Source organism: Hevea brasiliensis, chromosome 16 (genome assembly GCF_030052815.1).
Source record: "Hevea brasiliensis isolate MT/VB/25A 57/8 chromosome 16, ASM3005281v1, whole genome shotgun sequence".
Lineage (NCBI taxonomy): Eukaryota > Viridiplantae > Streptophyta > Magnoliopsida > Malpighiales > Euphorbiaceae > Hevea > Hevea brasiliensis.
The window spans coordinates 47,391,795-47,412,431 of NC_079508.1; the positions used below are offsets into that span (position 1 = coordinate 47,391,795).

General features: G+C 33.7%; 2 protein-coding genes across 2 annotated transcripts; one reads left to right on the top strand and one right to left on the bottom strand.

Moving 5' to 3' along the window:
• Positions 1 to 4,187: 4,187 nt before the first annotated feature.
• Positions 4,188 to 9,249, top strand: LOC110642940 (uncharacterized). Its single transcript, XM_058137607.1, has 7 exons — positions 4,188 to 4,328; positions 4,535 to 4,628; positions 5,006 to 5,138; positions 5,285 to 5,388; positions 7,457 to 7,628; positions 7,733 to 7,873; positions 7,946 to 9,249. Exons 2-7 carry the CDS (start codon positions 4,579 to 4,581, stop codon positions 8,930 to 8,932), a joined length of 1,587 nt encoding a protein of 528 aa, XP_057993590.1. The 5' UTR covers positions 4,188 to 4,328; positions 4,535 to 4,578; the 3' UTR covers positions 8,933 to 9,249.
• Positions 9,250 to 11,995: 2,746 nt separating this feature from the next.
• Positions 11,996 to 20,637, bottom strand: LOC110642931 (somatic embryogenesis receptor kinase 2-like). Its single transcript, XM_058138303.1, has 11 exons — positions 20,077 to 20,637; positions 19,011 to 19,143; positions 18,835 to 18,906; positions 16,656 to 16,799; positions 15,693 to 15,764; positions 15,492 to 15,563; positions 15,299 to 15,411; positions 14,644 to 14,775; positions 14,223 to 14,564; positions 13,673 to 14,067; positions 11,996 to 12,524 (listed from the first exon to the last, which is right to left on the bottom strand). Exons 1-11 carry the CDS (start codon positions 20,162 to 20,164, stop codon positions 12,210 to 12,212), a joined length of 1,878 nt encoding a protein of 625 aa, XP_057994286.1. The 5' UTR covers positions 20,165 to 20,637; the 3' UTR covers positions 11,996 to 12,209.

Genomic DNA, 20,637 nt, shown 5'->3' on the forward strand with positions numbered 1-20,637 from the left:
TCTATACTTACATATTCTCACGATAGCACAGAAACCTATCAAATTGCTTTCAATTTCAAATCACAAATTGCAAATATTGCAGCTCTTGACATTCATTCTTGACACATTTAGACTGTAAAGGGAAGCATTTTGGAATACCGATCATTGAAGCTTGTCAAATTTGTGTGTGGCATTTCCTTGTTCTTTTTGTATGCCTCTTCAACTCCCTGTAATATTTCTTTTATTGGAAGAGTAATGAAGTTCCACGAAATGGGGATGGATAATTAGGAGGCTGCAGTCCGTGCCGAGAAGGTTGAGCAGTTTTTAGACAATGAAGGGTTGATTTTGGATGAGGAGTCCTTGGAAATATAGAGCAAAGATTAATGGCCAAACTGAGATTTTGATAGAACTATCAGCTTTCCGTGACAAAAAAGGCATAAGCAGTTGCTTTTGATGACGGATATTCAGAAAGTTTCTCTCTCTTATTAACATTTCATTAGGACAATTTATGTTCTTTGCGTTCAAGCAAGGTAGCATCTTCATCCAAAGGTTTGTTAGGCAAATAATAAATTAGAGGCTTTGCCTTTGTCCTTATAAAATTGCAAAGTTTTTTATGGTGTTCACTCCATCAAAGAAACAACAATTCCAACTTCTTTTCTTCTAATTTTGCCAATTAAGAGTTAAATCTCTCCATCTCTTTTCTGTAATTTGTTCAAGCCCTTGCTGCATGTCCTTAGAGGCTTGTAACTTAGACATGGAAAGTAAAACCAAGGTATGATCTTGCCTATCCTCATCCATTTAACTCTTTCCCTTACCCATACAAAGCATCGCTGTGAAGAATAAGATCATTCTAATTAGAGCATATTTGGGATTGTGCAATAAGGATAATTGATCAAAAATAGACGACGAAAGTTGCACAGTGATTGTTGACGATATTTTTTTTTAATTCCATGTCTTCATTTTATGAACCATACTTCCTAAGCATGGAAATGTCAAACAATGGGTGGACATGAGAAATGCTTGGTGGTAACTCCAACCGATAGGCCGCTACTTTAACTCTATCAAGTCATCAACAACTTGATGTTACTCAAAGTTAGTCCTCTAGCCACTCTAGCTACTACTTATTCAAGTTATCTCTCATGCTACATTTGATCCAATTATTTTATCTTTCCCTTCTGCACTTCTTCTATATATATACACATATTCTATGATTTTCCTATGCTAACTTTTATCTTTATCCTTTCCTCATCTCTATAGTCCCATTTAGGACATTATTCCACATATCATTATATTAGTAGTACTCGTTTGTCTCTCTTGAGAAGACATTACTATACTCTACTGTATAATTGACTGCAAAAAAGATACTACCACTACCACATTACTACAACTATATAAGGTTGTCTACTTTCTTTTTATACTATAAACTTTCTTAGGATGCCATTTCGCAAACTACGAATATTATTCATAACCTCTAGTTTCTTTTAGGGAGTAAAGCCATACTTATGCTCCTCTGTCACACAAAGGAGGTGTTACCTTTGTTAAACTTTAGGCAATACGTCCACCATAACGCCAATACTCCCAACGATCTCATATCGGAGACCAGATGATCCTACAAAGTAGTTGTCATCATTACACTGCGACCATACTAAATACCTCCAATCTTATGCCACTTATACTATAACTCTACACTCAAAGTAGGATAACTGAGTCACTGACTCTAGTTATCACCCAATTGCGACCTTTGATGTTCTATCTCTAGAGTCTTAAACCCTAATTATGAGTTTTCCTAACTCCTCTACAGAAATAAAACTCTGTTTTGATATAACTATACCAAAACAGAGGTTGTTTACAAACACCCTAATCATGGTACATCACGGGGAAGCACGCAACTCTATACAATAATCCCATGTCAGTACTGTAATTTGTAGCTTACAGTACAAACATTGAGAACATTGCATAGTTACTATAATAGGTCCCAAAAGACCAATTTCTCGATCTTTTATTTCTCTCAGATTTACTCATACTATAATTTTCTCTGATTGGGCCATCAACTGACGCCTGCCAGCAGGGATATCCTCACTCCCATCTAGGGTAGTTATACTGCAAAAGTCACTTTTATGTCCTCGTGTCTTGCATTAGATAGGCATGCCACTTAAACCCATATTGATTGAAACATAGTATTTCTTGGAGTATGTATATTTATGGCAGAACTCAACACATCTACTAACTTTAGTTCACATCACCATGTACTCCACAAAAACTACGACACTAAACTAAAGCACTCTTAATTACTCAATGAATAACACAGAATTTAGAAATAAGGAATTATAAAAAAAGATGAAACATGATCTTATATTGCGCATGTGACCTCCTAACAAGACCCTTTTTATACTCCCAATTATACTTTTTCACATGAATCTGGAGCCTAAGCTCTGATACCATTATTGTCACAACCCAAATTATGGGTCGGACCGGCAATAGGACTTGGATCAGCATAAGACCTCCGAAACCCGTAGTAAGTCCAACTAATCTCTAACTCATCCATGAAGCCCATATTTTGAGCCAAATTTCAAGAAATCAACCGGACAAAGTTTGACCATAACATGAACCATCCAACAAGGAGTTCTTAACTCACCCGACCTATAATCTTAAAATAAAACCATTTGGGGAGCTCAGCTCACCCTTACAATCATCCACAAATCAATATAAAATCAAATGAGAGTCCAACCTAATGCTTATGTGTCATTTCCTACCCTTCTATTCTCTCATCATACCTATAAGATCCATTACATTAATGTTAATCAACCTACTGTTAGAAGTTTAAATGGACTTATCCCATTGCTACCTACTGCATCTTGGGGACAGGAATATAAAGAGTTTGATCCATATCCTACAACTCTGAACTCCATGTTTTGGCTCCTGACACTGCTTGAACTACAACCTGCTCTAAGTCCCATACTTCTGGACTCTATATCTTAACAACTATCCTCGCTCATGTACTCTCTTTTTAGGTTTTCTAATATTGCTCTTCAATTGATCTTATTTATCTTGCTCAGGATAGCACTTTATTTACTTTATATCTTACTTTGATCTTCCTAATCTTGTCATATTCTTGACTATTCGGTTTGCTCTTTAATTCATCTCTTTTATCTTACAAAAAATAGAACCTTGATTACTTTATTTCATAGCTCCATTCTTCTTTTTAACCTGACAGCTTTGCGAAATAACTGTACTTTTGCTTCTCTTACATCTATCCAACATAGGGAGAATCTACATTTCCTGCCATACAGAGTCTTATGAAGCGCCCTTCTAAAATAACTACCTTTGCATGCACCTTATCGAAAATCATTGCTGATCTTATTTGGTTATTGAAGCGTTAGCAAGACTTTTATCCATAATAAAAGCACATATACTTCTTAGTTCCATGATATTATAAGTTTTTAGTCTACTTTTTATCATGAGATCTTTGTACCAACTCCTGCCTGTCTTATATAACCAGCTGCGTAGAACTCCATCTATTTCCTCTGCCTCAAATTTAAATCCCTCTGTTGAAAAATATGGTTTAAGCTTTTGTGATCTTTAAATTAATTTTTAAAAATCAATAAAATTTATTGTCTTAAGAAAATCAACTCTATTTTTAAAATTCAAAAAAATTTCAAATAAATTTCTATAATATTTATATATAAAATAATTATTTAAAAAATTAAGAGTGTTACATTAATATTCTTAATATCTGAAACTATCTCAAATGAAATTAAAATTTTAACATTAACAGTCGAAACTTGTCTAAAACCCAATTTTTACCGATAAAATACTATAACTTATTTAATTTTATATATTTAAATTAATAATTTACATAAAAAATATTTTTTATTAATAATTTATATTTTAAAATTTTAATAATTTTATAAAATATTTAAATTGTATTTATTAAAAATATAATATATAAAAGTTTATAAATATTATTATATAAAATATATATTTATATTTAATTAATTATTTATATAAATAAATTTAAATAAAAATACTTCAATCTAAATTCACCACAAATATTATACTTAAATCTAATCTCGTCATAAATTAATTTTATTAGAGTTTAATTAATTTCACAAATGTCAGACTTGGTGCCACCGTATTGGGCCAAGTGGATTTGCGTTTAGGTCGACGTGAGAAATAGTCTCCGCGTTGATATCTTCGTTTCCTTAGCAACAAAAACCAAACAGCCAATCATAAATAACTTAATTAATAAATGATTTTTTTTTTTTTTTTAAGAAAAGGAAGAAGAAGAAGCCTTCTATCGTAAGGAAGCAAAGCATTGCTTGTAATTACGCGTCATCTGAGCGTAGCAGGTAGTTTTTATTTTTATTTTTTTTTTAAATTAATTTAAAATCTCTTCTCTTTCTTCGTCATCTTATCCTCTACTTATTAGTTCGAGAATCGAATTTGCGATTCCTTTCCTATTTTTCTTCATATATAACACAAACAAACCCGAATAGCCTCTGATCGCAAAAAGTAGATTTCTTTTTTTGTAATTTTATATTGGTTTTGTAATTAGGAGGTTAAATTCCCACTTTCTGATCTGATCGTGAGCAGTCAGTCATGTCGATGCTCGATTCCTTCTTCAACAAGGGCTTTAAAGCTGCGAAATGGTAATTAGCTCGTTTCTTCTGATTAATTCTGCTTATTATCTTTTTTTTTTTTTTTTTTGGTGGGGATTGAGAGTTTTGTGGGTTCCGTTTTGGTTTGAAGAAATTGCTGAAAAAAAAAAAAAATTGCATGATGTGTGATGGTTAAATTCTTTGATAATTTGCTACTGTTTCTCAGCAATTGAATGAAAAATCGGGCATTGCAATACATAATACTTTATCTTTGTATTTAGCAGTGAACTGAATTTTTGACAATTTGGTGTTTTTTTTTGCTTTCAGTGTTTTAATCTTTTAGTTGAATGTTATGATTTGTTATTTTGGGGGTTAGAGATTCGAAAATTTATTTGTCTCTTTTCCGTTGTTGTATTGCTTATGTGCAGTAAAACCCTGCTTAAGTTGACTACACCGCGTATAAAGTTGCTGAGGAATAGGAGAGAGATTCAGGTAAAGCAAATGCGTCGAGACATTGCTAAGCTTCTTGAGACTGGCCAAGAAGCGACTGCTCGCATTCGGGTATGACTGCCTTTCCTTTAAAATCATTGGGTGTTCAACTGTTCTTGCTGCTAATATGAAAAATATTCTTACCTAGACAGGCTTTTGTTGTGGGGAGAAAATAAAATGTCTTTATGGTCACGTTGATTTTTTTTCCATCATTTCAGGTAGAGCATATAATAAGAGAAGAAAACATGATGGCTGCTCAAGAGATCCTTGAGCTATTCTGCGAGCTTATTTCTGTGCGCCTTCCAATCATTGAAGTACAAAGGTTATTCCTCAAAATTTATTGTCTAGCTTGCACTATCTTCTCATTGTGTTGTTAATACACTTGTCAATATAGATTTTTGTACTAGTTATAAAGCTTTCTGAGTTAGCAGTCCACAAGGCTGGAGTTCGGAATGGTTAGGGTGCACAGTTTAAATTTAGTTTGCATTAAGTGTGGGCTACATTTATCTTGAAAGAATGAGACCTTAAATTGATGGAAATTTGTATGATAAAAATTTTATAAAATTAGCCTGTTTGGGTATATGTTTAGCTATCTGGGTTGTTTTCAAAGTCAAATTAGTTTAGATTTATTCTAACAAACAAGGAAAAACAGGGAAAGATCATAAGGATTAATTTTATTGAAAAAGGTCTGCATATGTGATTCAGAAGGATGCCAAATTTTAGCATCCACTGTATTTGAAGAATTGATTTGTTATGAAAGGCAATTGATAGTCAACAATCATTTTTAACTGTAAAACTGGTTCAACTCATAAATAAATTAAAGATTTTGATTAGTGTGATATGTGATTAGAAAATATGCCAATTAAGTGTATTATAGTATAAATTTCTAATTTTTTGTTTGTCTTGAATGGAATAATATTGATTTGTGCCAAACAAGAAACACTTCTATTTTACCTGAATTTTTATGTTACAACCATCAAAACAAATGCTCATAGAGATTGTTCTGCATTATTTTTTCAAGTAACAGGCTTATTTCAAAACCCATCTTCCTAGACAACTTAATCTATATCCCAATCTAGTTAGCAACTGATACATGGATCATTTTCCTTTATTTAGCCCAGTTTATTGTTCCATCTCCATATACCAGAAAAATAAAAATGAGAGAAAATGAAAGGTGAAAAATAACTGTTACATATGCAGTTGAGGAAATATGAATGGACAAAGTTATCAAAGGGGCACAATAGGCACAGGCCTCAGCACCTCTAGCTGCAAAAGGCAGGCGATGTGCCTAAGGCTTGTCTCAGGCGCATATTAACCCATCCGCTTTTTTGTTCTTCTTCAGTTTTAGGGCAGTACCAACAGCCTCTCTTAGTCTCGCTGCCATCCACGAAGAACCACTCACTTGGTTTTTTTTTCCTTCGATTCTTTCTTGTTCTTCTCTTTCCATTTCTATCCCTTTTACTCCTCCTTTGCTAGAATGCCTGACAACACCACCGCGGCCCCCCGCGGCGCCCCCCCCCCCTTCCTTCTCTTTTTCCTTCTTCCCTTTCTCCCCTGCCAGCACTCACCTCTGCACTCTACTGGAACCCGGTTTTTTCTTTCCTTCTTCCTTTCCTCCTTTTTCTTTTTCAATTAGGTTTATTTTCTGCTGGTTTATTTGTTGCCATTTATTGCTTGTTTATTTGCTGATTTACCATTTGTTTACTAGTTTGCTGCTGGTTTATTTGTTGCAGAGTGCAGATTGCTCTTTAATTTGCTAGTTTGTTTTCTTAGATATCTAGTGAGATTGTGAGAATAAAATAAAGAAATGATTAAAATAAAAATTAAAACAAAAGAAGATAATTCATAAAAGATCCTGTTTTTGAATTTCTTGATAAATTTTTATTTTTTTTTAATTGTGAGTGTGTGCTAAATTTATTCAAAGTGGTTAATTTGTTGTATTTTCAATTTTTTTTTCTTGTGATTAATTTGTTTACTTAAGATATATGCGATGGAAATTGATAAAATTTTTAAGTTGTTTAGACATAATTAATTATGTAATTAATTTTTTTTTCCTAAAGGTTGAGGTTGAGTATTAATTTCTTATATATGTTATGAAAATAAGTAATATTGAATTTTTGTAAACAAATTATTTTTTTTCTCCTCATTTCACTTGGGCGCGAGCCTGTGCTTAGGCTCCAAGACCCCTTGGTGCCTTGGTGCATCTTGCGCCTTTAATAACTATGGGATTGGAAGAGCATATATTTATGTATTATGCCCTTGTATCATTTTGATAGTATCGTGTTCACTTAACGTTATATCTCGCGAGTACTTTAGCTTTGTTGTTACTTAATTTGTTTTATACACTTTCTTTTAGAAATTGAATATCTGAAAGGTCAAATTTACTTCAGGGAGTGTCCTTTAGACTTGAAAGAAGCAATATCTAGCATCTGTTTTGCTGCACCAAGATGCGCAGATCTGCCAGAGTTGTTGCAGGTTCAAATGCTATTTGCTTTCAAATATGGAAAGGAATTTATAGCTGCTGCAACTGAGCTTATGCCAGAATGTGGTGTCAATCGACAGGTTTTGTGATCTGTCATATTATATTGTGGATTAGTTATGATAAAAAGTGGCATATTTATGTTTCTTTTCCTGTGACATTTTTCCTGTGAATTAAAATGCAACAGTTGATAGAACTCTTATCTGTTCGTGCTCCTTCACCTGAAGTAAAATTGAAACTTCTGAAGGAAATTGCTGAAGAGCATGAATTAGATTGGGATCCAGCTGCCTCTGAAAAGGAGCTTTTGAAAAAACATGAAGATTTATTGGTAAGTGATAATATCTTGGTGCCCTGATTTTTGCTTTCATTCTTTGCCTTACATTTGTCCTTATTTTATCAGAATGGTCCAACACAATTTGTTAGTGGGTCTAAGTTGCCCCTTCCAGAAGAGAAACATAATGAAGCATTGAACTCTGTTCCTGATCATTCCCATAATAAGGACCCTGATTCAGATTCAGACTTTGAAGAATTAGATTTTCCCGAAGTCCCTAAAGTGTCTTTACGGCCAAATGCCAATGCCGCCTCAGCACCAGAAATGGAACCTATACCAGATTCTGCACAGCGTAGCATTGATAGTGAATCATCAAATCACTCTGCAACCTCTGAAAATCTAGCTCAGGGATCTCATTTGGAAAATGAGGATGGGACTGAAGAAAAGCTAGTGGCTGCCAAGGAAGAAATGCCCAATATTATGGTAGGTGCCAACAAAGAAAAACAATTTGTGCCATTTATGTCTCCCCTATCAGTAGCTTCTACACCCCTTTCAACAAGGCCGAGTAGTTTGCCTCCTACCTCAAGGACAAAAAGCGAGGCCAATGTAGATCTGCAGGATGTTTTAGCTGCTGCTCAAGCTGCTGCAGAAACTGCTGAACGTGCAGCAGCAGCAGCCCGCTCAGCAGCTACTCTTGCACAGGCCAGGATTAGTGAGCTCACCAAGAAAAATAGTGAGAAGTTCCCTGAGGATAGTAATGAGAATCCATTTCATACAGATACTCTTGATCAATCAGCTACTACAGAAAAGCCACATTTTGATCATCAACATTCTTTTGATCCTACGGGTGTTGATCGTGACTCACATCAACTTCATGAAGACCACCAGCCATCAAAATTACATGATCTTCCTTCCTTCGGAAAACTCAACACTGAATATGATTCTCCTCCAAGTGATCATGTTCGTGAGCAAGGTTCTTTTCATCACCAGCCACAGAGGCTGCCTTCAATGGATGATGAGTCATACTTCTCGTACCCAAATTTGTTTACGCCTCAGAACCCAAATGTTGGAACCAATGCTCAATCTGTGACAGATAATTCCCACTCCATCCATTAGGTTTGAGTTGCAGGGTCTTGAAGCATCTATTTTCAGGTCCCGACCAATGAGTAGATTTGGCATAATGGCACTTATACTGGAGGGTATTGATCCTTCTGTATTATTTGTAGAGCAATAAGGTCATTAGCTGTTATAGAGTGCAAGTACAATGCAATTATGGCTGCCAGTGTTCAACAAGGTTTTGGACAAGGAAAATTCTATTGTGGCTGAGAAGCTATCTCAAATGGTGTGTTCTGTGATGTGTTGGTGAGGTTTAGGGTTTTTGTGCAAAAAACAGCATCGTGTTGGTAATAAATTTCTTTTTCAACTTTTTGATATTTTCAACGTTCGAAGCCTTAGAACTTGTTTGGTTCACTAAAAAATACTCAAGAGTGGGAATGATTTTTTTTTGTGCGTGTTTGAATTTTTTTTTAATTGCAATAAATTAAAGGATTACATTCCCACAATTAAGGAAATTATTATTTCTCTTTTCAACATTAAAATTAAAATGCAGAACGAATGGTTATTTTATTAAAGATTAAATGCTTAATTTTATCCGTACTTATTAGAATGTTTTAATTTTTATATTTTAATATTATTAATTAAAAATAAAAATTATAATTATAATAATTATAATTATAGTTAAAAAAGCCTTGACTTTTGATTCTATAGTAAACTAAATATAAATGAAAATTTATTATTCCATGTTCGATTCCCATTCTAATACCGATTTTTATTCTAGTGTGCGAATTGAAAGTACCCTTACCTTATGTTTGGATCCTTAATTATGCAAGGGAATTGAAGAGAAATTAAATAAAAAAAATGAAAAAAAATGAAAAAAAAATTAATACTTTCTATTGTTTAGATATATTTCTAGAAATGGAGAGAAATGCAATATTGCCCTTAAAAGAAAAAAGAGAAAATAACTATTATATCATTTTCTTTCTGATTTATATTATGTTGTAGAAGATTTCAGTATATTACTATAAATTTCTATCTATTTCTCTCCGATTTCCATCAATTTAGAGAGAAATAGTGTGGGTTAATTAAAAAGGAGCATTTTTCCTCGTTTCTTCTTATTTTTCTTCCTTTCTCTCTTTTACTTGATGCCCACATAAGAGAAAAGAAAAGAAATTTGATTTATCTTCTCTTCATTTATCTCAATCCAAACACAGTATTAGTGTTTTGCATTTCTGAGAATGCACTGGTTGAATGCAACTAATTCTTGATCATTATTTGAATTAGGCTGGGAAAAATCTCTGATTTCGATCAGGGAGTCTGCACACTTCTTGGACAGGCATTGACATAATAATTAGACATGGCAGGCGGTTTTAGGCCGGATCATTGATTTCAGTTCGATTCTAGTTTGATCTGATTTTAATTAAACTCCATGTTGAATTCTTTTTTAATTTTTTTTATTTTGACTCTTAATTGGACTGAACTGACCAATTTTTAATACTAATTTTGTAATTAACCTGGATTTGACTGACTTCAATTTTGATTTTGAGCCAGACTGTGGCGAAGATTATATAGTAACTTGGAATATAAGAGGCATTAGAATCCATAGAATGTTATATGGGTACCTCAAGATTTGAAATTGAATCAATGCAAGAATTTGGGATTGATATTCTTCTAGGGATACTACTGGAGATTGCTTGGGCAATGCAACTTGGTAATGTACAAGTCTCCACTTCTTAAATTTGGACCTTAGTTAAGCTTTTCGTTTTTAAGATAAATTATTTTTAAAAAAATTAATTAAATTCTCTTATAATTATACTTATTTTTTTTACAATAATTTTATTAATTTAAAAAATTAATTATTTTTAAGTATAAGAATTAATTAAAATTTTAATTTAATTTTTATAAAATATTCTAGTTTTCAAAGAGTAAATAAAGAATTGAGGAATACTAGCAACAGTCACTTAAAAACTTAACTGTCCAACACCCTCTATCCTATTGGTTGATTTAATAGTATTTATTATAGATAATTCAAAATAATCTTAATTGAATTATTTAAGTATTTAAATGTTATAATTTTGATAAAAAAATATATGTATATTATTATGTTGATTTTTAAACTTATGTTTTATTATGTTGATTTTTAAACTTATGTTTTTAACTTATAAATTATTTTTTAATAAATAAATTTATGATAAAAATATTATCTTTTTAATTGTGAAATTTATGTGTATAAATTCCACAATTTTCAAAAATAGAATATTTTACTTATAATTATATAGATCCTACAATTATATATATATATATATATATATAAAAGTTGCCATCTAAACACCACATTTTTTAATTTAGATCATTAAATAAATTACAACTATCCTTTAGAATATTAAGATAAAATTACTAAAATTAAAATATATATATATATATATATATATATATATATATATATATATATATATATATATATATATATATATATATATATAATTGCAAGACCTCAAAAGGGTTTGGGATTTTTTAAGCATTAGGCCTATTGTAAGTGGTGATCCTGCTGATTGGAAAGGTGATTATTAAATAAAATAGAGTAACCTAAAATATTGGATGAATTGCATAAATTATTCAACTTTTTTTAAAAAATTTCAGTGATGCCCTTAACTTTAGAACGTCTCATCTCACTCCAGGTCAAATATATAAATTAATCCTTAATCTTTACTAAAATAATCTAATAGCACCCTCAATTAATCCAATTTTTTTTCCAATTTTGATGTCAATTAAGATAATAAAATTCACTTAATTAAAAAGTTGAAGTGCAAGATAAAATATTTAAAAATTAGAGTGTCATTAGACTTGTCAAGTAAAGATTAAGAGTTTAAATAATTTTTCAGCCAAAAAAAATTATAATAAAAAAATATTTTAGTTCGAGTCTCAATCCGAATCAATTGTATAAAAAAATATATTGCAAATTGCAATCTCTGCATTTTTATAGGGAGTATATATAAATATACTAGAATTAAGTTAAACTGGGTGCATGAAGAACCAGCAGCAAGTAAAAGATTACACTGCCTCAGCTGCATCCATGCAAAATACACGATTATCCTCTCAGCGGCAGAAGATGACAGACATGAATTTTCATCTCAACAACTCTTGACTTGTATGCACAAATGTAATGAATACAATGCAGAATGAACTTACAAGGAGACTTAAATCGGGATGGGATATGTTAATCAAATCAGGATGGCAACCAAAAAACAAAAAAACAAAAATAAAAATAAAAGAAGATAAAATTATGATTAAAAAATAAGTAGAGAGTATTTCCTCTTTACTTGTAGCTGTGCCAGGGTCACCTTGGACCAGATAACTCTACTGCATGCAAATTTTCTGTTGAGTCTACAATCCAGTCAGAATTAGGATGAGGGGCTAGCTCCACCTCCTGCCGGAGAACTTCCACTTTTTGCCACTCATCCCATCTCTCCGCCAAGCCATCCCCTTCAAGCATTCTAACCACTTCTGACATTTTAGGCCGTTCCATTGGGGAGCCTTGTGTACAGAGTAGTGCAACCTGGATTAACTGCTCCACCTCAGCTTCTACGTATTTGTTCTGGAGATCAGGATCAACCAGCATTTCTAACTTTTTCTCTTTAAGAAGTCCTTTCACCTGAGATGACAGTCATATCAGATTAGAGGCAGAAAACAGAACATGGGAGCAGAAAGATTCATCCAGACATAATGTATCTCATCCAATTCCAACTTGTAAACAAGCAAGGGATGCTTGTTCTGTGTGCATACGTTTGATAATGAAGGTTCCAACACTTTCTTTTGAACCATAAGTTCTTGAATTTTACCAAAATTTAGAGAATATATATGTCATGGTTCTCATAATATCCTGCATTTCATAATAATTTTGCTGGATAGCTGGCATATAAAACTAAAAGCAGAATTTAATTCATATCATGACAATAGGATGACCAGTAAGTCTCATAATAGCATGAAGTCTCGTTGCAGAAAAAACCATTCAGCAGAAGATGAGAACTATGGAGCACAAGGGAAAAAACCATTGATCGTGTCCTCATTCCTCATCAGTTTCAAACGTAATACTCAACTCAACTCAACTCAACTAAGCCTTTATCTCAAAAATTTATTGGAGTCGGCTATATAGATTCTCTTTCTCCACTCTAAACAATTTTGGGTTAACTCCTCAGAAATGTGTAATGCTTCTAGGTCATGTTGTACTACTTTTTTCCAAATCAGTTTAAGTCCACCCCTTCTTTTCTTTCTATCCTCTAACCCAATGTGCTCCACTTGTCTACCTGGAGCCTCCGTATATATACGCTTCACATGACCACACAACCTCAATCTCCCTTTTCTCAACTTATCCTTAATTGGCACCACTCCTACCTTCTCTCTAATACTCTCATTAAGGACTTTATCTAGTATAATATGACCACTCATCTACCTTAACATTCTCATCTCCGCAACTCTTATCTTAGACACATATGACTCTAGTAATTTGACCAATAATTATTAACAATAATGAAATAAAAGACATGTATACAACTTTGTTTTCCAAGTTAGGTTTATCTGGTCAATCTTGTAACCATCAAACACATTCCTAACCACTCATGCCCTCTTGTCACAACATTAGCAGCTAAGTTATAGCTTATAGACAACTATTTATTTATGGGCAGGTAACTAAACACATCATCTCAAAAAATTCAAATGTAATGGTCCAAATAAAAGTTAAATTGCTCGAGAAATTACATAAGCACTTAACAACAAAGTAAACAACAGTAAAGGAGTACATACCCAATCAAGTAACATAACATCATCATCGTTTGCAAGCCTAGCAAGGTCAAAAGCCCTCTGTCCAGTAATTAGCTCCAGAAGCATGATCCCATACCCAAAAACATCAGTTTTTTCAGATGATTTTCCAGTAGAAAGGTACTCTGGAGCTATGTGCCCTATTGTACCACGGACAGCAGTAGTGACATGAGTATCCTTGTAGTCCATCAGCTTAGCCAACCCGAAATCCCCAACAACAGCCTCAAAATCCTCATCCAACAAAATATTTGCAGCTTTAACATCTCGATGAATAATCTTTGGGTCACAATGATCATGCAAATAAGATAGACCCCTAGCTGATCCCAATGCAATTCGCTTCCGTGTTGGCCAATCAAGAGGAGGTTGAGATGGTGAGCGCTCTACAAGCATCGTTATATTAATGAAAATGATGCAGTGTAGCACAGAAGGTCAATTTTAAAGTAAACAAATGCAATCGGCCAACCATATCATTTAAACAAGACGTGAGGTTGCAGTTAGAATTCAACGACGAATGCGTAAACAAAAGCAAGACTACCTCTTAAACATGATGCAACACTTCCATTTGCCATGTAGGGATAAACAAGGAGTCGTTCAGTTGGTGTCATGCAAAACCCGCGTAATCTAAGGAGATTCCGATGCACAGCCATGCTTATCATCTCCACTTCTGTTTGAAACTGCAACTCCCCTCCCGGTGTACGCTCTTCTTTCAGTCTCTTTACAGCCACCAATGAGCCATCTGCTAAACGTCCTTTGTAAACCTTACCAAATCCTCCTCTACCAAGAATGTTTTTGTTGCTGAAACTATCTGTCGCAACTTGTAATTCTCGCAGTGAAAACCTTTTAAGTTGTCCTAGATGAACTTCAGGATCCTCTTCGGCTGCAAGGAGATAAGACAGCTCATTACCAAACTGTAAATAAATATCTAAAACTGTTCAGTTTTTGGTTTAAACACTAACCAGGTACATCAAAGAAGAATTCCTGAGGTTTCCTACGACGCCACCAAGCAAATGCTAATGCAGGGGCAGCAAATAGTAAGGCTGCACCAGCAGCTACTCCTCCAGCAATTGCACCAGTTGCAGTATTCCCACCTGAAATTGATGCAATGGAAAAAAAAAAATCAAAATTAGCAAACTAGTTACTAAATTATAAACTTCCACAGTAAAAGGAAAACTACATAATAAAAGATGAAAAAGAGTAATTATAGATTTTTTATGAGCTGCAGATGTAAAACTACTTTGTAGACATTCCTATCAAATATCAAAAGCACCCTATATGACTGATTTGTCAATACTAAACCGAATGAATTCTTTTGATCTTGCCAGTCATAAAATCAATTGTTTTTCTCCCCAAGCTGGGCTTTAAAAGACTTAGATCACATATTCAAGTAAATTCATGTGTGTATTTGGTAGCACATATAAATTGCACTATCTAACAGTTCTAGGTCTGTTTAACAAAAAATTAATAAACTTCAAACATAAAAGATGAGACAAATCAAATTCCAAAAATAAGGATCAACAGCACCACAGGTCAAAGACATACCAATGCAAGCAAGCATAATATAAACATCATGTACAACTGCAAGTCACAAATAAAAATGAAACAGAAGATTACCTTGTGAGGAAATTGGGGGTAGCGGAACAAATGGAGGAGGAGGTGCAAATGGAGGAGAACCTGGGCAGGGATGCCCAGTAACTGGCCCACACAGATCCAAGTTATTAGCAAAACTGCAACGCAAATAAACCTTTTAGAAGAATTAGCAAAATAGCCAGTGAAAACACATGGTGTCCATTTATTGGCAAACAACCTAATGGGAGTGAACATCGAGAAGGAACCATTATCAGGAACAACTCCAGAGAGACGGTTGTTTGATAGATCCCTGCATACTCAAGTAAAATGATTAAACACATTAATCTGGCATCAAATGTTATGCCTCTGTGTATGTGTGTGCATGCATGCTCATGTGAGAAATTTCTTCATGACATATCCAAATGAGTTAGGCACTCACAACACTTGCAGTGATGAAATATTTGTCAATGACATAGGAATGCGACCCACCAAGCTGTTGTTGTTAAGCCGGCTACCCTTGCACCAACATGGGCAAGAACCCAAAGCAACAAATTATTATCAAAAAATAATCAAGAGGTGCAATTGCAATTATTATCATTAATAGACACCAACATAAAGGTAGGTTTATGTATAAAGAAGGAAATACATGAGACAAAAGCATAAATTGCCCATTTAATTTGGGGACATTTTCATGTCTGCATGTTGGGTTTGCACACTCGAGTGCATGCAGAACAGTAACATGCAAATATTCAATCAAAACATCAGTTATCCTACTTGCACTTCATTGCACAATTAGTATATTGCGAAGTACACAACAATGTAGTGGCAGATTCAGAAATTTTTTCTTGCGTCAACATATAAAATGAAAGAATAAAATATTACTAAAAAATATCAAAAATATAATAATAATAATATCTTACAATTGGACTCAATGAAATCTAATACCCTGATTATAATTAAGCATTACATCATTATTAATGCTATCAAATAAATCTCTTTATACAAATAACTAAATAGTCATTCATCAATTAATCAAATAAGTGGTTGTGCAATGGTGTTGAAAAAGCTCATTGCTGAAAAGTTTGTTCCACAGTTGGCAATAGGCAGAATAAGTGCAAGTTTTAAGAGCAAATGAACCTATGGATACACAACATAGTTTTTCATTTCAACTAGTTTTAACTTTTATCAAAAAGAGGATTAAATAATTCAATTTATGAAGGGCCGATAAACCCCCCATTTTACAAGCTACAATCACCAAAGCAGTAATATATGATAACGAATATTAAAGAATTTGATAAGAAATTTATTGAAATCTACAACTGATGTTAATATCATTTCCATTTGCAAATTGTGAATTAAATATAGATGCTATATACTTTTGTCGCATAGTAAGCATACTTACAGGAATCGTAATTTTGACAGCTTGCCCAAACTTTCTGGGATGGGACCAGTAAAACTATTCAAGTAAAGATCCAAGCTCACCAAGCTAGTCAAGTTCCCAAGATCACCAGGAATTGGTCCACTTATGTTATTACTATAGAGCTCCCTGTCATAATACTCAGCTTAATTATTCATGCACAAAAAGGCCCAAGATGAAATAAGATGTGTAACCGTCAACTCACAAGACTTGATGCAAGTTTAACAAATGGCCATGCAATGTTCAGGAAATCTATAATTATGTATGTCTGTTCAAGTACAGCAAACTAGAATGAACTTCGCAGTGGTGAAACTATGTTTCACAAATAGCTTCTCTGGGATCTGATTTGTGTATTATATGGTCCATATTTGTGCATTATGCTGTTATACTAAGGGATGGAAATGCTGAAGATCCTGATAGGTCAGTGTAATCTAGTTAAAAGATATTTATTTGTGCCATTATCTACATCAACCAGCAAATGGCTATGTGTCCATTGTTCAATTTCACTCTTAACAATTACAACTGAGCACATTTTAAGTTCAATGAGTGGGTTGCAACCCAATGATATTCCACACCAGAAAAATCGCATTCTCATAGAAAACTCTTTTTCCTGTACGAACTTGATAAAGATTGCTTGAATTTTAACGTGCTACAAGGCCTTTGCTATTGTACATCAGCTCTCCAAGTGAAGATGCCATTGCACTTATTGAAAGTGGCCTTGCAAATAGAGATGGAAATTTTGACAAAGATAAGGTACCTCACTACTTCCTGCAGAAATTCAGAACTGTTTCATGCAACCAGAAGCTGACTAGAATTATATTAGAGATGGGTTATGTCTGCACACACCAACATGATCAGATATTTTAATTCTTTCACAGCTCATTGATCTGTGCATAGACTCTACTTGTTTTAGTGCAAAAACTGTGGTTGAAAAACCACCAAAATCTGCATGTTCAGTAAAATATGCAATTATGCACATCATAAACAATTTTGTAATCCATTTCAATGAGGGAAGAATGTTAAGAAAACAACTTTATGACCCTTCTCATAGTACTATATCTGCATACAAATGTGCATTGTCTTATGAGACATTAGCCCTTGCAGATCACACCATCAGCCTTCTAACCTCAGTCTAACCTTTAACTGCATATCAAACTACATCCGTAGGAGAGCAACAATCTAAACTCTGCCTATAGCATTTCACCAACTGGGGTGTTTTCAGAATCAATCTCATTGAAAAATCCTATTTCTATTATCAAATACCAACTCTGTCTATAGATCTCTGCATATGAAATCCAACCATGCAACTGAAATACTAATAGACTTGAACTATTTTGCTAAAAAAGTAGCATTGTTTATTGTGTCCACCATTGTCAAGTGTCACAAACAATCAACCAGATATATGTATTTTTTCTATTTTATGCATAAGGCCCTTGCAATTTAAATAATTCTCTAAGATAAAATCACTCAAGAAGAAACAATGTTTGTTTGTTTCTACAAGAGATGTAAAATTGAAAGAAAAGAAAATGCTTGGAGTGTTCATCTGTTGCACAAGTATCTTGTGTCTTAAGTTCCTCTTCCATTGCATTTTAAAGGCTTCTTTCCAACTCACCTAACTTATAAAGGGAAATTTCATCAGGTCAAAAGAAACAAATTTCACAATATATTCTCTACATAAAAAATTGATCAAAAGGGTAAAAGAACAAGTTAATAAAGTTTTCATTCTCTTTTTCTCTCTTTTCACTACCAGTGAATGCATTAAAAAGGTTATTTTTTAATATAAATTCTGCCAACATATTTCAAGAATGTATTCTCATCTCTACTCCAAAATGTGTCTTCACACTAACTTTTTAAATCTTTCTTCTCTCAAAGGAAAAGGTAACAAACTTGACTCTAGAGACAAAATGGGAAAAGAAAATCAATGAAAATTCTCAGTAGAATAAAAAATAAGATAAAAAGGCTACCATATCCTAATGAAATTGATCCATTGTACCAAACTATTCGATTCATTTCATCATATCAACAGGGAGAAGGATGCAATAACAGCACATATGGATTCATAATAATAACTAGAAAAGTGGTGCATTGCACCACAGCTGTACCGCTGTACCAATTTGACAAACAAATATACAAATGAACTTTAAAATCAGAGATAAAGACTTACAAGTATTGCAGGTTTTTAAGTAGGCCAAGTTGTGGAACAAGCTGACCAGACAAAGCAGCATTTCCAAGATCACTGAGTGGGAAGAAGAAATATCATATAACAGGCAGAACAATACAATTTAAGTAACTGAAATCATGAGTGTGTAATTGCAGGAGGTCCAAGGGTGAGAAGCTTACACTCTTATAACGCTATTATCATTGTTGCAGGTGACATGAAACCATGTGCAAGGATTCACAAGGGTAGGATCCCAACTCTGCAGGACATTGTTAGGATCAACCAAGTTGCTTCTCAGGCTGTGCAAAGCATCACCTGTTTGAATGAAATACTTAGGGACTGACACCAAGCAACATGATAATACTGAAGGAATATACTGTAGATAAGAATGAACCAATAAGCAACAAATACAATAGAATGCAGAGCTCCCAACAGCACCATATTAGATGCATGGTAAGTCCTGGATACGTCAATTCTCAGTGCCACAGATTTTAGGTTGAATGTGTGTAAATCATGTTTGTCAGTAAACTAAATCAAAGGTTCAGGACAAGCTACCTATGGAAATGAAAGGCCAAAAGAAAAAAAAAAGATTCTTTAAAATAAGCATGGAGTTTACGACTTTCTCCACCATACGGGATTGGGTTAAACAAAGATGGCATGTAAAATACGATTTACAAGTTGGGACACTAACTAATCTCACAGCCATTACATCTATTGAGGCACACGTCCAATGCAGAAAATGTAAAGAATTACGTGTCCAATAAAAACCATGGTCAATATTAGGATCATTCCACAAAGGCATTCAGAGACATAAAAGAAAAGAAATAAATAGTGCCTTGAGAGGTTTTCTAATTAATTCGCTAAAGGCATTTTGACTTAAGCCCCGGTTTAAAGTCATAAATAGTAAAAGCTACCAACAATTCTACGTTGAACTAAAAGAGCACCACCCAACTCATAGCATATTCTTATCAAAACTTGGTAAGAAAGCAATAAAAGCTCGCAAATAATGAAGAATTCAATAAGATCACCAATAACGATTATCAGAGGAGTACCTGTACTGAATCATAAACGGCCATTATCCACTACCCACATAATTAATAAGAAAAAACAGAAACCCATTTCCATAAATTAACAAAGCTAGCAAAAACCAACATTAAACTCCCCAAATTTCGCAAAAGGAAAAGAAACCCAACAAAATATAGTACTGAAAAAGCAATAACTAGAAAACCAAAAAGAAAGACAACGAACCTTCTGTATTACACAAAGCCAACCATAATGGATGCAGCAGAAAGATCAGCCACACAAAAACCAAGGCTCCAACCTTCCTCTCCATCATCCCTACACAAACACACAAACTCACCCCAAAACTTCAACCTCTCAATCTCCTCAGATCCAAACAACAACACACCAGAACCCAGCTCACCATCACCTAAAAAGAGAAACAGAGAGAGAAGAAGTAAAAGAACGAAGAAAACCCAACAAAACCCTAACCTTCTAAAATCTCCAGAATAACCCCACCTGTATCTACTAAATTACCACCTTAAAATCAAATCCCAAAAGCAACAAGCCCCTGATCCCTCCTCCCTCCCCCCTCTCTCTCTCTCTCTCACACACATTCATTAACAGGCTCCAAAAAGGCAAAAACAAAAACAGAGAAAAACAAAATAAAAAAGAAATTCAAAAGATTTTTCACCGCTTCCCTTTTAGCCAGAAAACTCAAAAAGAAATAAACTCTCTTTTTAGCTTCACTTTAAGTGAAGTGTGTGTCTGTGTTCTCTTCCTTCAAACCACAGAGAGAGTGTGTGAGTT